This window comes from Rhinolophus sinicus, linkage group LG07 (genome assembly GCF_036562045.2).
Source record: "Rhinolophus sinicus isolate RSC01 linkage group LG07, ASM3656204v1, whole genome shotgun sequence".
NCBI classification, from domain to species: Eukaryota; Metazoa; Chordata; class Mammalia; order Chiroptera; family Rhinolophidae; genus Rhinolophus; species Rhinolophus sinicus.
The window spans coordinates 50,263,096-50,281,329 of NC_133757.1; the positions used below are offsets into that span (position 1 = coordinate 50,263,096).

The 18,234-nt window shown below is 34.8% G+C and overlaps 1 protein-coding gene across 6 annotated transcripts in view; it reads left to right on the forward strand.

Moving 5' to 3' along the window:
* FAM149B1 (family with sequence similarity 149 member B1) overlaps positions 1–18,234 on the forward strand; it is a 46,938-nt gene that overhangs the window by 4,901 nt on the left and 23,803 nt on the right. For 3 of the 6 annotated variants that reach the window (XM_019745874.2, XM_019745870.2, XM_019745872.2), the window contains exons 3-5: positions 528–651; positions 10,332–10,474; positions 11,454–11,570. In XM_019745874.2, coding sequence (XP_019601433.2) covers positions 528–651; positions 10,332–10,474; positions 11,454–11,570 — 384 coding nt within the window. The remainder of the gene's footprint in view (positions 1–527; positions 652–10,331; positions 10,475–11,453; positions 11,571–18,234) is intronic. The other 3 variants (XM_074339578.1, XM_019745875.2, XM_074339579.1) reach the window with 3 other exon arrangements.

An 18,234-nucleotide genomic window follows, 5' to 3' on the forward strand; every position in this document is an offset into this window, starting at 1 on the left:
ACATAGGGGACTATAACTTCAAAGAGGGTTCTGAGAAGCAATGTGTTTGTCACAGGAAAAATTATAGTCATAAAACTTAGTTTCAAAACCTACAACTAAACCTCAAATTCTGTGTTTTGAAAATGAGGTTAATTGAGTTCTGCATCACCAGGTTGTGAGGATAAAATGGGATTAATATTTGCAAAAGTTCTTGGTAAACTGTGCAAGTGCCATACAAGTTCAGATACTGCTAATATTTTTGAAATGTCTTTAGTTGTCAAGGGTATATGTTATAGGTGGAATGTTACAGTATTCATTATAAACTGTGACTAGAATTATGTACAATGACTGCCATCAGTTCTATAGAAATAAGGTAGGACTTTTCCATGATGCTTAAATTTCAAGCATCTGTGGATGTTTTATTTTTGCTTCTGTGGATATATTTGTGCACATGCTTATCATCTACTAAATTGCTGAGTAGCTAATGCAGAAACTTGAGGAAATATAAGACTTTTTCTGTTTTCTCTCCTTCTACATTGTGCATTTAGTGAGTCTGACATCACACAAGAATCACCTTTTACATCAGCTGACACTGGGAACTCAAGGTCTGCTTTTCCAAGTTATACAGGGATCTCTACTGAAGGCAGCTCGGACTTCTCCTGGGGATATGGTGTGAGTTGTATGTTACTGGTCTGATGGAGCATGTGGGAGACATTCTGGGAGTTTGGATTTGTCTGTGTTGTCAGTATTTTTCATTCCTTCACTCTCCTGCATTGTTTCTTTACATTTTACTACTTGAATTTGTCACACTTTATAAGTTACAAAGAAGCATCAGTCTTCACCCTCTCAGTGTTTGCTTTGTCTTATAGTAGCTAATTTGTAGAGCTGCTCACTTAGTGTTTGACTTAAGCAATTGCAGATGAGTATGGATCTGGGCCCTGGCTGTACTGCTTTTGCTGTGCTCAGTCCACTGATGTGTCTCTTTACCAATGTAACACTCACGTGACCTTGCATAAAATATTTTTGAGGGGTCGGCCCGGTGGCTCAGGTGGTTAGAGCTCCATGCTCCTAACTCCAAAGGCTGCCGGTTCGATTCCCACATGGGCCAATGGGCTCTCAACCACAAGGTTGCCAGTTCAATTCCTCGAGTCCCGCAAGGGATGGTGGGCAGCGCCCCCTGCAACTAAGATTGAACACGGCACCTTGAGCTGAGCTGCCGCTGAGCTCCTGGATGGCTCAGTTGGTTGGAGTGCGTCCTCTCAACCACAAGGTTGCCGGTTCAACTCCCCCAAGGGATGGTGGGCTGCACCCCCTGCAACTAGCAACAGCAACTGGACCTGGAGCTGAGCTGCACCCTCCACAATAAGATTGAAAGGACAACAACTTGACTTGGAAAAAAAAGTCCTGGAAGTACACACTGTTCCCCAATAAAGTCCTGTTTAATATATATATATATATATAAAATTTTTTTTTTTTGAAAGTCTCTTATTAAGCCATCTACACTGGGAAAATGTACCCTAAAAATGTGATCTATTGTTAAATGGGAAAAAAGCAGGTTAAAAAGAATATGTATAGTGTGGTTCTAATTTTATTTTATATATATTTTTGCTTATATATGTTAGAAGAAAGGACTAAAGATATTTACCTGAAATCTTATTCAGTTCTTATTAATTGGGTGTTGAGACAGGTAGATTGATTCCTTCCTTCATTTATTTATTTATGGCTATCTCCCATTATAAAATACTATTTTTTAAAAACCAACAACTTGGGGCGGCCGGGTGGCTCAGTTGGTTAGAACGCAAGCTCTCAACAAGGTTGCTGGTTCAATTCCCACATAGGCCAATAAGCTGCGCCCTCCGCAACTAGATTGAAGGATAATGACTTGGAGCTGATGGGCCCTGGAGAAACACACTGTACCCTAATATTCCCCAATAAAATTTATTTTAAAAAAACAACTTAAATGAAAATTTTAAGCATGTCTATCACCTTGATGCAATAGGAATTTTTATTTCTGTATCCTCTTTCAATCTATGTTTAATTTGGCCTAGCTGTAATCATGGTATACATAGAATATTATGCTCCATTTTCCCACTTAATATTATTTTGTAAGCACTTTTCCAGAACACTGACTTTATACAATATTGTCGTTAGCAACCTGCTTTGTTTTCTTTATTTTTTTAAAGGTTTTATTGGGGAAGGGGAAGGACTTTATTGGGGAACAGTGTGTACTTCCAGGACTTTTTTCCAACTCAAGTTGTTTGTCTTTTCAATCTTAGTTGTGGAGGGTGCCGTTCAGCTTCAAGTTGTTGTCCTTTCAGTCTTAGTCGTGGAGGGCACAGCTCAGCTCCAGGTCTAGCTGCCGTTGCTAGTTGCAGGGGGCGCAGCCCACCATCCCCTGCGGGAGTGGAACCCACAACCTTGTGGTTGAGAGCGCACTGGCCCTTGTGGAATCGAACCGGCAGCCTTTGGAGTTAGGAGCACAGAGCTCCTACCGCCTGAGCCACCCAGCCGGCCCCAAGCAACTTGCTTTCTTTACGAAAAGTCTGCCAATTATTAAAACCAATTATTATCGCCATGAATTATTTTCCATATTTAAATTTGGATGTATGTATACTTCCCTTACATTGTATGTGCATCCTATTTTGTGGTCTGATTTTCATTCACTGTTATTTCATATAGACATTTTCTTTTACTACTTTCATACCTGTCAGTTGAATAGTTATATGTAGTTACATAACATTTCCTTGTTTTAATGTATCATAATTGATCTTTCTCTAATTATCTAATATTTAGGTTTTCAGTTTTTCTTCATTCATTCAACAAATATTTATTGTGCACATTTGTTTTTAGACACTGTGCTTGGGAATATGGGGGTGAGACTTATGTGATTCAACAGTCTAATAAGGGAGATTAACAAAAACAAATAAAACTACAAAAGGCGATAAGAGCTCTAAGGGTGCTGACATAGGACATTCTAAGAAGGATTCACTTTAGGTAGAGTCATCAGGTTGAGTAGACCTGAGACTTGAGGATTCAAATGTTAACCACGTGAAGAGTAAGGAAAAGAGTTTTCCAGACAGGTAACCAGCAGCAGATGCAAAAGCCCTAAGGAGGAAAAGAGCTTTATATTTTCAAGGGAAAGTGTTTGATATGTTATTGGAACTAAAAAAAGGTTAGGGTGATGGGAGAATAGTGTACAGGGGGAGAAAAGCACAAATGAGATTGGAGAGGTAGGCAGTTCTAGATCACATTAACCACTGTAGGCCATGGTAAAGAATTTAAATTTTATCCAAAGGGAATGAATGAATGAATGTGATCACTTATTGTGAGGTTTGAGTGTACTAATTATGTATTTCCATCAATTGTCTCTATATTAGAATTAGTAGATGCCAGACACTGTGCTAAACACTTTCTCTACTAAGTCAAAATCTCTTTATACGTCATGAATGTATCACAAATGTTTCCTATTCTCTTGTTTTCCTTTTCTTTGGAATTTATTGTGTAACAGATTTTTCAAAAATATTCAAATATAACCTTCTCACTATTGACCCTCATTTCTTTACTAGTCAGGATTTTATCTTTAGAAAGATATAATATGTTCTTCATACCTTTTTAATAGAATTTTACATGTTTTAGTTTTTAACACACCAGACCTTTTTTATAATATATGGTGTGAAGTATGAATTGTTCTTATGCTGTTGAATATTTTATTTGACTCATTTTTCTATATTTGACTAAATGTCATGTAGTCTTCATGATATTTTTTAAATCTTTAGGGATAATCTACTAGTGTTCATTAAACAACATATAACATTAAGTATTTGCATCCTCTTTACTCTTCCAGATAAATTTTATTTTCATTTCTATCAAATTTTATAAAATATTCATCAGGGATTTAATTGGTATTGCATTATAACTTTATATTAAATTAGGGAAGGTGTAGAGAGAACTAACATTTATTGAGTATTTAGTAGATGCCAGGCACTGTGCTAAGTACTTGGTATACACATTTCAATCATTTGTCATCTTAACTGAACTTAGTATTCTAGCCAGAAATATAGTTATTTTATTTAGACCTTCCTTTAGTCTTGTTTAATTATTTCCTTTGAGTAAATCTCCTGTTGTAAGTTACAAGTGATATTAAAATTGAATTTAGAATTTAATTCTACATTTTACTTACTTTTGAACTATAATATCTTAGTGTTTTTTAACTATCTCTGGTCTATAGGGATATAGTTTCCTGTCCCAATGTAATGGCCTACTACTTTGCTAAATATATTTATTATTTATAATCATTCTGGAGGTTATATTCTTAGGTTTATTTCTTTTGAAATAGTGTTTTAAAATTCAAAGTTAATATATAATGATATGAAGGAAGACATTCCTTTTTTTATTCTAATTATATCTATTATTTAAAATTTTATAGCCAACAGTCATAAAAATAGCTAACCAAATTCTGTTCTATTTTAGTTTTATATGCTTTGGGTTGATTTTTTTTTTTTACATAATCAAGTAAGGTTTATTCTAGGAATACAAAGATGGGTCAGTATCTGCAAATGTATTGGTATGTTTTTGTTGTTTTTTTATTTTTATTTTTTATTAAAGTTTATTGGGATGACAATGGTTACACAGGTTTCATGTGTACAATTCTGTAATACATCTATATATCACATTGTGTGTTCACCACCCAGTCAGTTCTCCTTCCATCACCATATATTTGATCCTGTTTAATAACATCAGTGATTCAAAGGAAAAAATATGATCAAACCAATCGCTGCTGAAAAAGTATCTGGTAAATTTCAAACACATTCCTTAAAAAATTCTCAATAAGATGGGAGAAGGAAACCCTTAAGACCCGATAATGACTATTTGCCAACTGAATAGCAAATATCAGTTTAAATGACAAAAACAATAAAGTTATTTCAATTAAAATAAGGAACTAGACAGGAATTCTTTATTAACACATTTAATTGATTCCTTTGCTAACTCTGTACATTTTAATTATTTTTATTTTTACATAGTTTGTCATTATACACTGTTCAGTGCCATTTATTTTTTCACTTAACAATATATTTTGAAGAATTCTATATTTAAAAAATTCTTTGTTCTTTAATGGCTGCACAGCCATTGCTATTACCAAAAAATGCTGCATTTATATACCCTGTACATATGATGTTTTACATAAATGTGAATATATCTGAGGATAAATTTCTACAGGTGGAACTGCTGTTCAAAAGGCATGTGCTTTTGTAATTTTGAAAGCTGTTGCCAAATTGACCGCTATAGAAATTATTCCAATCTGCAGCCTCACCAGCAACATACTCGTATGGAAGGGCCTGTTCTCCTACACTCTTGACCAGAACAGTGAATTATCAAAGTTTTTCATCTTTGCCAGACACTGAGTTTTCAAAATAGGCTATTCTGACTTCTATCACCAGTTTTGCTTTTCCTTCTTCGTGTAAGTGGAATCATACAGTATATAATCTTTGTATCTGGTTTTTTTTGCTCAGCATTATGTTTGGAGAGTTCATACATGATGTTGCACATATTTGTAGTCTGTGAATTGCCTGTTTATATTTCGTTCTCATTTATTCTTTGATTTGTTTATTTCATGTTAATTAGTAGGAGTTCTTTATCTTTTAGATTAGTAGGTGTTCTTTCCCTGTAAAGACAGTAAATATTTTAGGCTCTGTCAGGACCCGCAACTCTGTCACTGTAATGAAAAGGCAGCAATAGACGATGCAAAAATAAATGGGTATGACTGTGTTGCAATAAAACTTTATTCAAATTCAATACATAAACTATTATATTTATGACACCTGATTTCGGGATATAAAATGAGAGTCCTCTCATCCCATTATAAATAACTAAATACAGATTTTTTTTTAATCTTTTATTGGGGAATATTGTGGAACAGTATGTTTTTCCAGGACCCATCAACTTCAAGTCAAGTCGTTTTTCAGTCTAGTTGTGGAGGGTGCAGCTCAGCTTCAAGTCAAGTCGTTTTCAATCTAGTTGTGGAGGGTGCAGCTCACTGAGCCATATGGGAATCGAACTGGCGAAAATGAGCCAACTGGCCACCCCTAAATACAGATTATTTTTTAAGATTTTATTAGGGAAAGGGAACAGGACTTTATTGGGGGACAGTGTATATTTCCAGGACTTTGTTGGGGAACAGTGTGTTTTTTCCCAGGACCCATCAGCTCCAAGTCAAGTTGTTGTCCTTTCAGTCTTAGTTGCGGAGGGTGCAGCTCAGCTCCAAGTCCAGTTGCTGTTTTCAATCTGGTTGCAAAGGCGCAGCCCACCATGCGGGAGTCGAACCGGCAACCTTGTTGTTGAGAGCACGCACTCTAACCATCTGAGCCATCCGGCCGCCCTTCCAGCAGCTCAGTGGCAGGTCGTTGTCTTCAATCTAGTTGTGGAGGGTGCAGCTCACTGGCCCATGTGGGAATTGAACTGGCAACTTTGTTGCTCGGAGCTCGCGCTCTAACCAACTGAGCCATCTGACCGCCCCTAAATACAGATTACGTTTCAATTGTGAAGAATACTTTTTGTTACTGTGTTTTTTATTCATTGAATAAAAATGTAATTCTAGTTAGCCTCAAAAACAAAAAACGGTGAGAGGGGAGTTAGAGAAGAGGAAAAACATTAATCCTTGGAAAGTGGTGTTTTATTTTTAGATGAAAAGACAATTTGCCAAGCGAAATAAGTCAGACAGAAAAAGTCGAAAAACCGTATGATTTCACACATATGTGGGACATAAAACTGAAAGCAACAAGTGAACAAAACAAACATACAAAAACTCATGGACACAGATAACAGTTTAGTGGTTACCAGAGGATAAAGGGGGAGAGTGGGTGGTAGAAGAGGGTAAAAGGGGTAAAATACAGAGGGTGCCAAAAAAATGTATACACCTTTTAAGAAAAGAAAAAACTATTAAAATTGTAATACTCAATATGTACCAATAGCAAAAGATGAATACAAGTCACGTTTGACTTCTGCAATTACAAGAGGTGCTCAAAGTGGTTACCATCAGCGTACAGACACTTTTGATTACAGCAAACTACTGCTTGAGCAATGCTGACCAAAGTGTCCACTTGTGTACATTTTTTTTTGGCACCCCTGGTATAGATACAAGTGTATATGTGTGTATATATAGTCACAGGATGTAAAATACAGCATAGGGAATATAAGTCAATGGTATTGTAACAGCTATATACAATGTCAGAGGGGTAGTAGACTTGGTGGGGGGTTTTCACTTTGTGAGGGGTGTAAATGTCTAATCATTACGTTGTTTGGTACACCTGAAACTAAGATAATAAAAAAAAATGTTTTATATAATTGGATTCTCGTTCATTGTCAAAGTGATGAAAGATGCCTCAAGCCACTACATCCCTTTCTGTTCCTGTCAATACTCTTAATCCTGTAAACTGGAGAAGGGAGGGTTTAGACTAGAAAGATGGCTTGTTGGGCATTGTCCTTGTTAGTGGCTTTCAAACTTTTTAAACTGCAACTCACATTAAAACATGTAGTTGACAGTGTGACCCAGTGTGTGTACGTAAAACAAAAGACAAAATTCCACAAAGTAATAACCTTTATATGAGTGATCACTGTGATGTTTTACATTCTGTTCTGCTTGATTCTATTTCACTTTTCTTGGTATTATTTCATAACATTTTAAATTGATTTCATGATCCACATGATCCTAAAGCTTGAAAAACACTGGTAAGAATGTTTCCTGAGAAGTCCTAAGTGTTTATCTCTCCTGCTTTAACAATTGATATGGTATGATACTAAGTCTAAAATTAGGTCAAAATACAAAGTTAAATGAAAAAAGATATGACAGAGATAGGTTAGTTAGTATAAGGACCTTTGAGAACTTCTCTGTTAAGAATATTTTATTTGATGAATGTCCACTATTATTACGAGTATCTTCCTTTCTATCACCCAGAATAGAGGGCTTGGATTTCATTTTCACAACCACCTCTCTTATAGAATAAGTCATCAGGTTCTGTGGATTCTATCCTCACAGTGTGTCTCATATCTTTGTTCTCCTTTTCTATTTTCCTTTCTTAAAATTGGAATATAATTTGCATATAACATTGTATTAGTTTAAGGTGTACAATATAATGATTTTATATGTATATATTACAAAATGATCAAAGTTCTTGCTTTGTTTCAGTGGAGGACTGAAATACTGACAATCTTCAGACTTTGTTAGAAAAATAAGAGAGTATGGATGTTAAAATTTTAAGTATAACTACTAAAAGACTATAAACTTAATGAATAACTTCCAATTGATAGGGGAATAAGGAAAATTCAGTGTAGCAGAAGGAAAACAGGATAATAAAACAAGAAAAACAAAGTCAAGTAGAAAACACAAAATAAATGGTAGAAATAAGTCCAAATGTTGCACATTACAATAATTATAAGTGGATAAAATTTACATAATAATAACAGATAGACTCTGAAATTGGATTTTAAAAATCCAACTACATGCTATTTAAAGAAACATGTCAAAAATGGAAAGACACCCAAATGTTGAAAATTAAGGGATGTGAAAAGTTATAAGGCAAATACTAGCAAAATAAAGCTGACATAAGTAGAATTTAAGTAGATAAATATTTAACAGTAAAGAATAACAAAGTTCACTGATACTATGAAATTCTCGTCACACACACATGCACCCCGAGGAGCTTAAAAACATAAGAAATTTAAAAATATATATTTGTATTGTTTTTACAGTTAACCTTCATATCTACCTAGCAAGCCCTTTTTATTCTGTAGAAGCTGACTTTCATTCTTAGAGTGAAAATGTGTATTTTTCATCTTATACTTTTAAAAGAAAGTATAACATTTCTTACACTGGAATGTAAAAGGGTGCATAAACAGGTGAAGTAGAGAGCAAGCAGAGCATCAGGTAACATGATCACCTGTCAGAGTCACACTTTACAGCCATCCCTTTGGCTGCTGCTAAAAGATAGATTACACAGGACAAAGATATAACCTAAATTGTAAAGTGAAAAAGTGCAGGCTACAAAGTAATACACACACACACACACACACACACACACACACACACACACAACTGATTGTCTACCCTAAGCTTTAAAAAATACTGGCATGACACCAAGAAACTATACTAAAATTAGCAATCATTATCTTAGAATGGTAGAATTATTGGTAGTTTTTATTTTTTTAATACTTTTCTGGATTTTTCAAAATGATTACAATACTGTATTTTTATTATGAAGAAAATGTTACTTTAGAAAAGTAATATTTCTATACATTTTCTTTAAATAGAAATAGGGAGCACATCTGAATGTTCTAAGATATGAAAACACTAACTTAACTTTTTTTAAAATTTATTGGGGTGACAATTGTTAATAAAATTACATAGATTTCAGGTGTACAATTCTGTATTACATCATCTATAAATCCCATTATGTGTTCACCACCCAGAGTCAGTTCTCCTTCCATCACCATATATTTGATCCCCCTTACCCTCATCTCCCACCCCCCACTCCCCTTACCCTCTGGTAACCACTAAACTATTGTCTGTGTCTATGAGCTTTTGTTTCTCATTTGTTTGTCTTGTTCTTTTGTTGTTTTTGGTTTATATACCACATATCAATGAAATCATATGGTTCTCTGCTTTTTCTGTCTGACTTATTTCGCTTAGCATCATACTCGCAAGATCCATCCATGTTGTCACAAATGTTCCTATATCACCTTTTCTTACCGCCGAATAGTATTCCATTGTGTATATATACCACAACTTCTTTATCCATTCATCTATCGAAGGACATTTTGGTTGTTTCCATGTCTTGGTCACCGTAAACAAAGCTGCAGTGAACATTGGAGCACACGTGTCTTTATGTATAAATGTTTTCAGATTTTTTGGGTAGATACCCAAGAGAGGGATTGCTGGGTCATATGGTAATTCTGTTTGTAATTATCTGAGGAACCTCCACACTGACTTCCATAACGGCTGCACCAGTCTGCATTCCCACCAACAGTGTATGAGGGTTCCTTTTTCTCCACACTTGTTGGAGAAAACTTGTTACTATTTGTCCTGTTGATGATAGCCATTCTGACTGGGGTGAAGTGATATCTCATTGTGGTTTTGATTTGCATTTCTCTGATGATTAGTGATGTTGAGCATTTTTTCATGTCTATTTGCCATTTGTATGTCCTCTTTAACTTAACTTTTCTTTCATGGACATTCAACAATATTTCAAATGGACCAAATATTGAAAACGAAACAAAATCTTATTGCTTTCAACCTTTATGATTTTTAACAGATACTGAAGTTCACCTAAATATTTTGGGGTGTTATTTTTTTTTTCTAGGAACTTGATCAAAATGCCACTGAAAAAGTCCAGGCAATGTTTACAGCCATTGATGAGCTCTTGTATGAGCAGAAGTTGAGTGTACATACCAAGTGTCTACAAGAAGAGTGCCAACAGTGGACATGTAGTTTTCCTCACCTCAGGTATTGAAGCCCTAGAGTTAACCTGTATTCATGGCTAATACTAAAATTTGAAAAGCAGATTTCCAGAAAAGCTTGTATTCTGAATATTTACAGGCATGGTTTTGATGAATGGAAATAAGGCCATACAGTATAAAGCCTCAGTTGAGAGTAAACTCAAGTTGATGGAAGTTTCTTGGAATTTTCATAACTACCAACATGTCATCCTAATCCAGTAAAATAATTTCTATACTAGCAGCAGATATCTGTGTATTATGGCTGTCCAGAGTCCTTCTTTTGAACAAGAGGGTCAGAAAATATATTTGTTCACACTCTTATTTACAGGTAAATTCTTATGTATAGTTGAAAGCAGACATAAGTTGTTAGGAATCTTCTCTTCAATAGAAATTGTATTAGTGCACTTACTACACATACATAAAATTTATAAAGCTTCATGTTCTTAAGAATATAATTCATGGTTTTCACTAATTTGGCCTGGCTTTCACCCATTTTGGCAGATTTAATGAAGATTATTATAGAAGATGGAGGGCAAATTACAAATGTTTGCTCAACTTCCTTGAATTTTTTTTTTTGGGGGGAGGAGGGGTGGAGACTATAGCTTTCTCTTTTCCATGTCTATTCTATGGAAGAGAGATATAACTGTGATAAGGCTCTATATTTCTGTATTCACATTTTCTCCTAAAAATCTTTTTTTGGTTTTTTTCTTAAACAACAGAAATTTATTTCTCACAGTCTGATATCAGAATGCCAGTAGTCAGGTTCTGTTGAGGGATCTCTTCCTGGCTTGCAGATGGCCACCTTCTTATTGTGTCCTCACATGACAGAGAAAACTCTTGTGTTAAGAACCATTCTTAGTCAATATCAGACTATGTGTGTATTGGACTTCTATGTAGAGCCATCAAATTTGTTCCAAAAATATCTACATTTTTGTATGTATGCCCAGTGAAGGTGCTTAATAATCTTTTTTATGTTCACTCTGAAGGATTCTGGGTAAGCAGATAATCACTCCAAGTGAAGGTTATGAACTGTATCCTAGATCCCCTTCTGGCATTTTAGCTTCACATGAGGCAACACTGTCTCAAGAAAGAGAGTCTACCATGTAAGTATTTATGTATCCGAATGCCCAAGTATTATAGTCTACCAGTTATACAAAGGGATTAAAATATTTCTTCCTACTTATTGGTATTTAATAAAACACAGCAAATTCTTTAAGACTGACCATAGTCTTTTTGCATATTCAATTTTGTTATAAAATTTTTTGTTCAATAAGTAAGATATTACTTTGGGTTTAAGGATGTTTTTGTTATTTACACACACACACACACACACACACTCACACACAGGCGCTTCCCTCTTGGAATAAATGTGTACGTAGACTGGTTTAAAGAAATCTAGGGTCTAAGAAACAGACCTTAAAATTTTTTTTTAAAAAGTGATTTTGTTTAAACATGTAATAATAATTACATCTTAATTTCTCTACAGAAGTTAAACTATTAGTTTTTTAGCTTAAAAAGGGTAGTATAGTATGGGTAATTATTTTGAGCAACTCAAACTCTTTAAATAGCAACAAAATATTCACAAATAGAATTATTTCAAAACCTATGCTTACCTTTATTTAAATCTATTGTAAAATATCATATTTTTAATTGATTTTTTTACTTATTCCTATACTTTTTCCTAAGACTACAGTTTTACTTATTTGATACCATCTAAGAGTTGTGGTAATACTTGCTTTTGATGCCTTTTTCACTTGTAGTGATTTGACCAGACCAAAAAGTAAAACAAATACCTATCTATACTTTATACCCAGATATATACTTACATGAAACAAATTACCCAGCTATATCAACATACCACTACTTATGGAAAGCAGTAACAAATTAAACATAATCCATGATATTTACTTTCATGTAACTACTACTTTGTGCATACTTGATATTTTCTCTCTTGAGTACCATTATGAACTCGTAGCATTTCAAAATCTTTACATGTTTTAATTAACCATGATTATTATTGATGCTTCAATTGTTACAACTTGGCCATATCAAGCTAGTTCCTTTGTTTTGACTGTATTCTTGCTTCCAAGATACAGTAGGATGTTCCAGGCCCATCCTAAATTTTTCTTCAAGAATCAGCTGAAATTCAAGGAGATCTAATTCCTTTGAGAGGCTAATAGTATTTGAGAACCAAATTTGGGTAGTGAGGGTACATAAGTTGGTGGTGCTGATGCTATCTTGCCATTTTTTGTAGTAAGAAGTGTGGGAAAATGTGTCATGAATTCATTTTTATTTTTTCAGTTTAACAAACTAGGTTGCCATAAAATATGAGGTTTATTAAATACTGAGACTTTCTACAAAAATAACATTTCAAACTATATCCATTCTTGCCCCTCCACATTACATCATATTTTCCTTTTAAAATTCAAGGTTGATCCTTTCTGTCTCCCATTTAAAAATATTCAGTAGCTTCCCATTGAATTTAAGATAAAAATCTAAAATTAGGTTGGTGCAAAGGTAATTGCGGTTATTGCATTTATTTTTAACCTTTTAAACTGCAATTACTTTTGCACCAACCTAATATATCATAAGCTGGCCCCAGAGTACATCTCTATCTTGATCTCTCTCATTCACTAATCCTCCTACACTGGCTTTCTTTCAGATCTCAAACGTACTAAGCAAGGTATTTGGTCCAGTTTCTATTCTTGAGGCATTCTTGGGCCAGAGGCAAGTGGTACAATGAACACAAAATACAGTATCTTCTTTTTATCTCGAACACCTAGCACATTGCCTAGAACATGGTTTTCCTTTTTTTTTTTCACTAAATTAAAACAGATCATATTTATATGATAACAAACTACATGAAAATGAATTAATGTATAAATTGTTATTTTGGTTTCAAAACAATGCTATCAATTAAAACAAATATTAGTGTCTATGTCAAAATGGAATTCCAGGAATCGTAAACAATAGAAGGTGGTGGCAGCATAAGGAGAAAACACAGGCCAAAAAAAGGACTCTGAAAAGATGAGTTTGAGGACATTTCCACTTGAAAAACAACCATGCATTCTATTGCTTCAAGTTAGCTTGAAGGGCTTGTCTATCCCTAGCTTAAATACATACCTCAACAAAGATTAACTATAATATCTAATAAGTAGCTAAAGTGTATGACTATATGCAGAATTATAACCTTTAAAAAAATCATTAAAAGAATAGAGTCCAGAAATAAACTATTGCATATATGGCTAAATGATTTTCAACAAGGATGCCAAGACTACACCATGGGGGAAAGGACAGTCTCTTCAACAAATAGTGTTGGGAAAACTAGGTATCCACATGCAAAAGAATGAAGTTGGGCCCTTACCTTACACCATATATAGAAATTAACTGAAAATGGATTAAATGCCTAAAAAGACCTAAAACTATAAAACTCCTAGAATAAAACATAGGGGGAAAGCTTCAGGATGCTGGATTTGGCAATGATTTATTGGATATGACACCAAAAATGTAGGTAACAAAAGCGAAAACAGATAAATGGGACTATATCAAACTTAAAAATATCTGTGCAGCTGAAGAAATAATCAAGAGTGAAAAGGGAACCTATGGAATAGGGGAGAATATTTGTAAATCACATATCTGATAAGGGGTTAATATCCAGAATATATTAGGAACTTCTACAACTCAACAATAAAAAAACAAATAACCCAATTAAAAAATGGACAAAAGACTAGAATAGACAATTCTCCAAAGATATACAAATGGCCAACAAACCATGAAAAGATGCTCAACATATCTAATCATAAGAGGAATGAAAATCAAAACGACATCACTTCACACCAATCGGGATATCCACTATCAAAAGAACAGAAAATAATAAGTGTTGGAAAAGTAGAGAGAAATTGGAAACTTTGTGCACTATTGTTGGGAATGTAAAATGGTGAAGCCATTATGGAAAACAGGATGGAAGTTCCTTAAAAAATTAAAAATAGAATTACCATATGATCCAGCAGTCCCACTCCTGGATATATCTATATATCTGTATCTATATCTATAAAATTGAAAGCAGGATCTCAAAGAGATATTTGCACATTCATGTTTACTGCAGCATTATTCACAATAACCAAGAGGTGGAAGACACCCAAATATTCATCAGCAGATGAATGGGTAAAGAAAATTTGGTATATACATACAATTAAATATTATGCAGCCTTAAAAAAAGAAGGAAATCCTGTCACATGCTACGATAATATGAATGAATCTCAAAGAGATTATTCTAAGGAAAATAAGCTTGTCACAAAAGAACAAATGTACTGTGATTTCACTCATATTAAATGCAGTAGCCCACCCCACCCCCCCTTATCTGCAGGGGATACATTCCAAGACTAGTGATGCCTGAAACCACCAAAAAAACCAAACTCCATATATACTGTTTTTTCCTATACGTATATACCTATGATAAAGTTTAATTTCTAAATTAGGCATAGTAAGAGATTAACAACAATAATAATAAAATAAAACAATTCTAACAATATACGTAATAAAAGTTACGTGAATGTGGTCTCTCATGCAACGTCTTACTGTACTGTCATCCTTGTGATGATGTGAGATAAAATGGCTACATGATGAGATAAAATGAGGTGAATGACAGGCATTGTGACATAGTGTTAGGCTACTATTGACCTTCTGACGATACATAACAAACATTTTACAGCTTCTCTTTGGCATATCTGAATTGGCAGCATCACTACTCTTGCTCTTTGGGGCTATTATTAAGTAACGTAAGGATTACTTGAACACAAGCACTACAATACCACAACAGTTGATCTGACAATAGAGAAGGCTACTAAGTGACTAACTGGGGGGTAGCGTGCACAGCATGGGTAAGCTGGCCAAGGGGATGATTCAGGTCCCGGGAGGGACGGAGCAGGAGGCTGAGAGAGTTCATCATGTTACTCAGAACCGCGTGCAATGTAAAACTTATGAATTGTTTATTTTTGGAATTTTCCATTTAATATTGTTGGACCATGGTTGACCCGGGTAACTGAAACCATGGAAAGTGAGACCATGGATAAGGAGGGTCTGCTATATCTAAAGTAGTCAAGATCATGGAAATAAAAGTAGGGTAGTTGCCAAGAGAGGGGGCGGGGAAGAGGGAGGTATAATTAGTGTTTAATGGGTATGTCAGTTTTGCAAAATGAAAAAGTTCTAGAGATCTGTTGCACAATAATGGGAATAACTTAACACTACTGAACCGTACAGTTTAAAATGGTTAAAATGGTAAATTTACCATGTTTCCCCCAAAATAAGACCTAGCCGGACAATCAGTGCTAATGAGTCTTTTGGAGCAAAAATTAATATAAGTCCCGGTCTTATTTTACTATAATATAAGACCGGGTCTTACACATAATATCATATTTTTTACCACAATTTAAAAAAATCATTAAAGTAATATGGTATGGCTGCTGTTTGTCCTAAGCACACCTCCTCATGTCACTCATTACACGTTACAGTTTTTCCTTTCATTTCCTTTTTTTTTTAAACCATTATCCTAAATGCAAGAGCCAGTCAAGCTAAATACAAATCAGATTTTTTTTCTGAAGCTCTCAAAAGCCATGGAAAGAGCCTCTTTCAGTTCTCCTAGTAGGGCCATCCACATTTGTATTTCCTTTCTATTGCACAGTACTACATTATGTTTTCTTTCTTTGGGCATCATGAGATCACATCTCCGTGTAAATTTCCTCTATTCCAGTCATTTCTGGGTACACTGGGAGATAAAGTGGGTCCGAAATGGAGCTGAGAGTGGTTAACTGTACTTTTCAGCTCCTAGTCCGGAAGGTGACCTCTTGGCCACGTATTCCTCCCAACCGCCCAGGAGGGCCTTGCAGCGACATCTCCGTGAAGGCTACAAAATTCCACCTTCTACAGTCTCCACCCGGATGAGCTGACTCTAGATTAAACTCTGTTTAAATAAGAAACCTAGCAAAGTCATTTTATCCTCCATGGATCTGGGGGAAGGAAAAAGTGCCAATGATTTTTTTCCTCTCAAAAAAAAAACGTATCTCAAGTATTACTACCAGGGCAATACATTATTAGGTAAGACCACTGTTATTCTTTCAGTAAGTAAAAGAATTATGAACACTTTAGAAGTTAAAGGTTATTTTTCAGACACAGTAATCTCTGAAGTCTGATAATTTAAGATTCCTTTGTTAGAAATAACATTTGCAAAGACAGTTTTTTGATGTAGAATACTGTTTTTTTTGCTGCAGCATTAGGGAAACTGGAACATTTCCCCTCTCACCTAACTGAAGTTTTTTTTTAACTAAGAGAAAGACCTGTACTTTGTCAGAAAAGCCTTTTTTTTTCAAAGCAAATAATTCCATTAATTACCACTGACAACAGAAATGACTGGCTAACAATACAAATGGAATGACGCCATAGCACAGTAACATATGGAATACTGAATATGCAGTGTTTGACAGCTTTTAATTTTGTCATGTTTCGGTTTAAAAAAACTACTAACACCAGTATTTTATAAAAGAAAATACATTTTAACACAAAAGAGCATGAAGTACATAATCTCAAAATAAGGACAGTTCTTTTCAAGAAAGGATATTTGGCAGTCTTACTGGGCATTTGTCCTTACTTGGCTCATTTTGGTGTAGATCAATAAAAATGTTGTCATGGACTATCATAAACTTGTTGACTACAATTTGGGAATCACTATTTTAGAATTTCAGAACAGAGACTTAAAAAATACCTTAAGTCTCAAACTTAGAGACTTTTTTAAACAATAATGCCAGCCGGTTTAGATGTGTTGGTACTCTAAACTGTTTCTCTCCTGTCTTACCATCTCTCCATCCCCATACCTCCTGCCACACGTGGTCCAGGCTCTCTCATCAGCTTACCAGCTCTTTCTTCTGTTTTTGCTCTAGCCTCTTAACCTCATTATCCTCTTCATCACCACCACAGTGATCTTCTAAAGCAAGGATCTCGTCATTCCATCTTAAAAAATTTAATTACTTTTCAATGCTATGAATTAGCCCAAGTTAATACACAAAGTACTTAACAGTCTGCCTTCATCATACCTTCCCAATCACTTCCTATGAAACCTACACTTTATTTAATGGCTTACATAACAGAGAAGTTTATTTCTATTTTAAAAGAAGTCTGGAGAAAAGGTATCTAAAGATAGAATAATGGTGGCATAGTATTTTCTGGGTCCTAGGCTCCTTTCATCTTTCTACTACACCATACTAGCTGACGATGCTTTTCCTGAAGCTGTTTTCACAGTCCAAGATGGCTGACAGAGTTCCAAACATGACATTCACTTTCCAGGTAGTGAAAAGGAGGACAGGCAGAAGGGTAAAAGGGCACCCCTATAGCCAAGGCAGTTCTCTTTAAACAGACTTCCCAGAGTCCCACATAACAATTCTGCTATCTTACTGGCCACATCTGGCTGCACGGTAGTGGGAAATGTAGTTTTTGAGGTGGGTGTATTGCGCTCCTGAATTAAACTGAAGTGATATACTAGGAAGGAGAGAATGGCTATTGGGCATCCAGCATTCTCTGCCACATATGTATATAATTTTTTGAAATTACATATTTTGTATTCTTTTTATATTTACCATTTTATTGTGGGCATCTTCCATTTTCTCCCACATTCATTTAATGACCTCATACTATTCCATTGCATTAGTATACCATTAATTAAACAACCAATTCCCAATTCTGTATTTTGAAACAGTTGGGCTTGTTTTAATTTTTGGA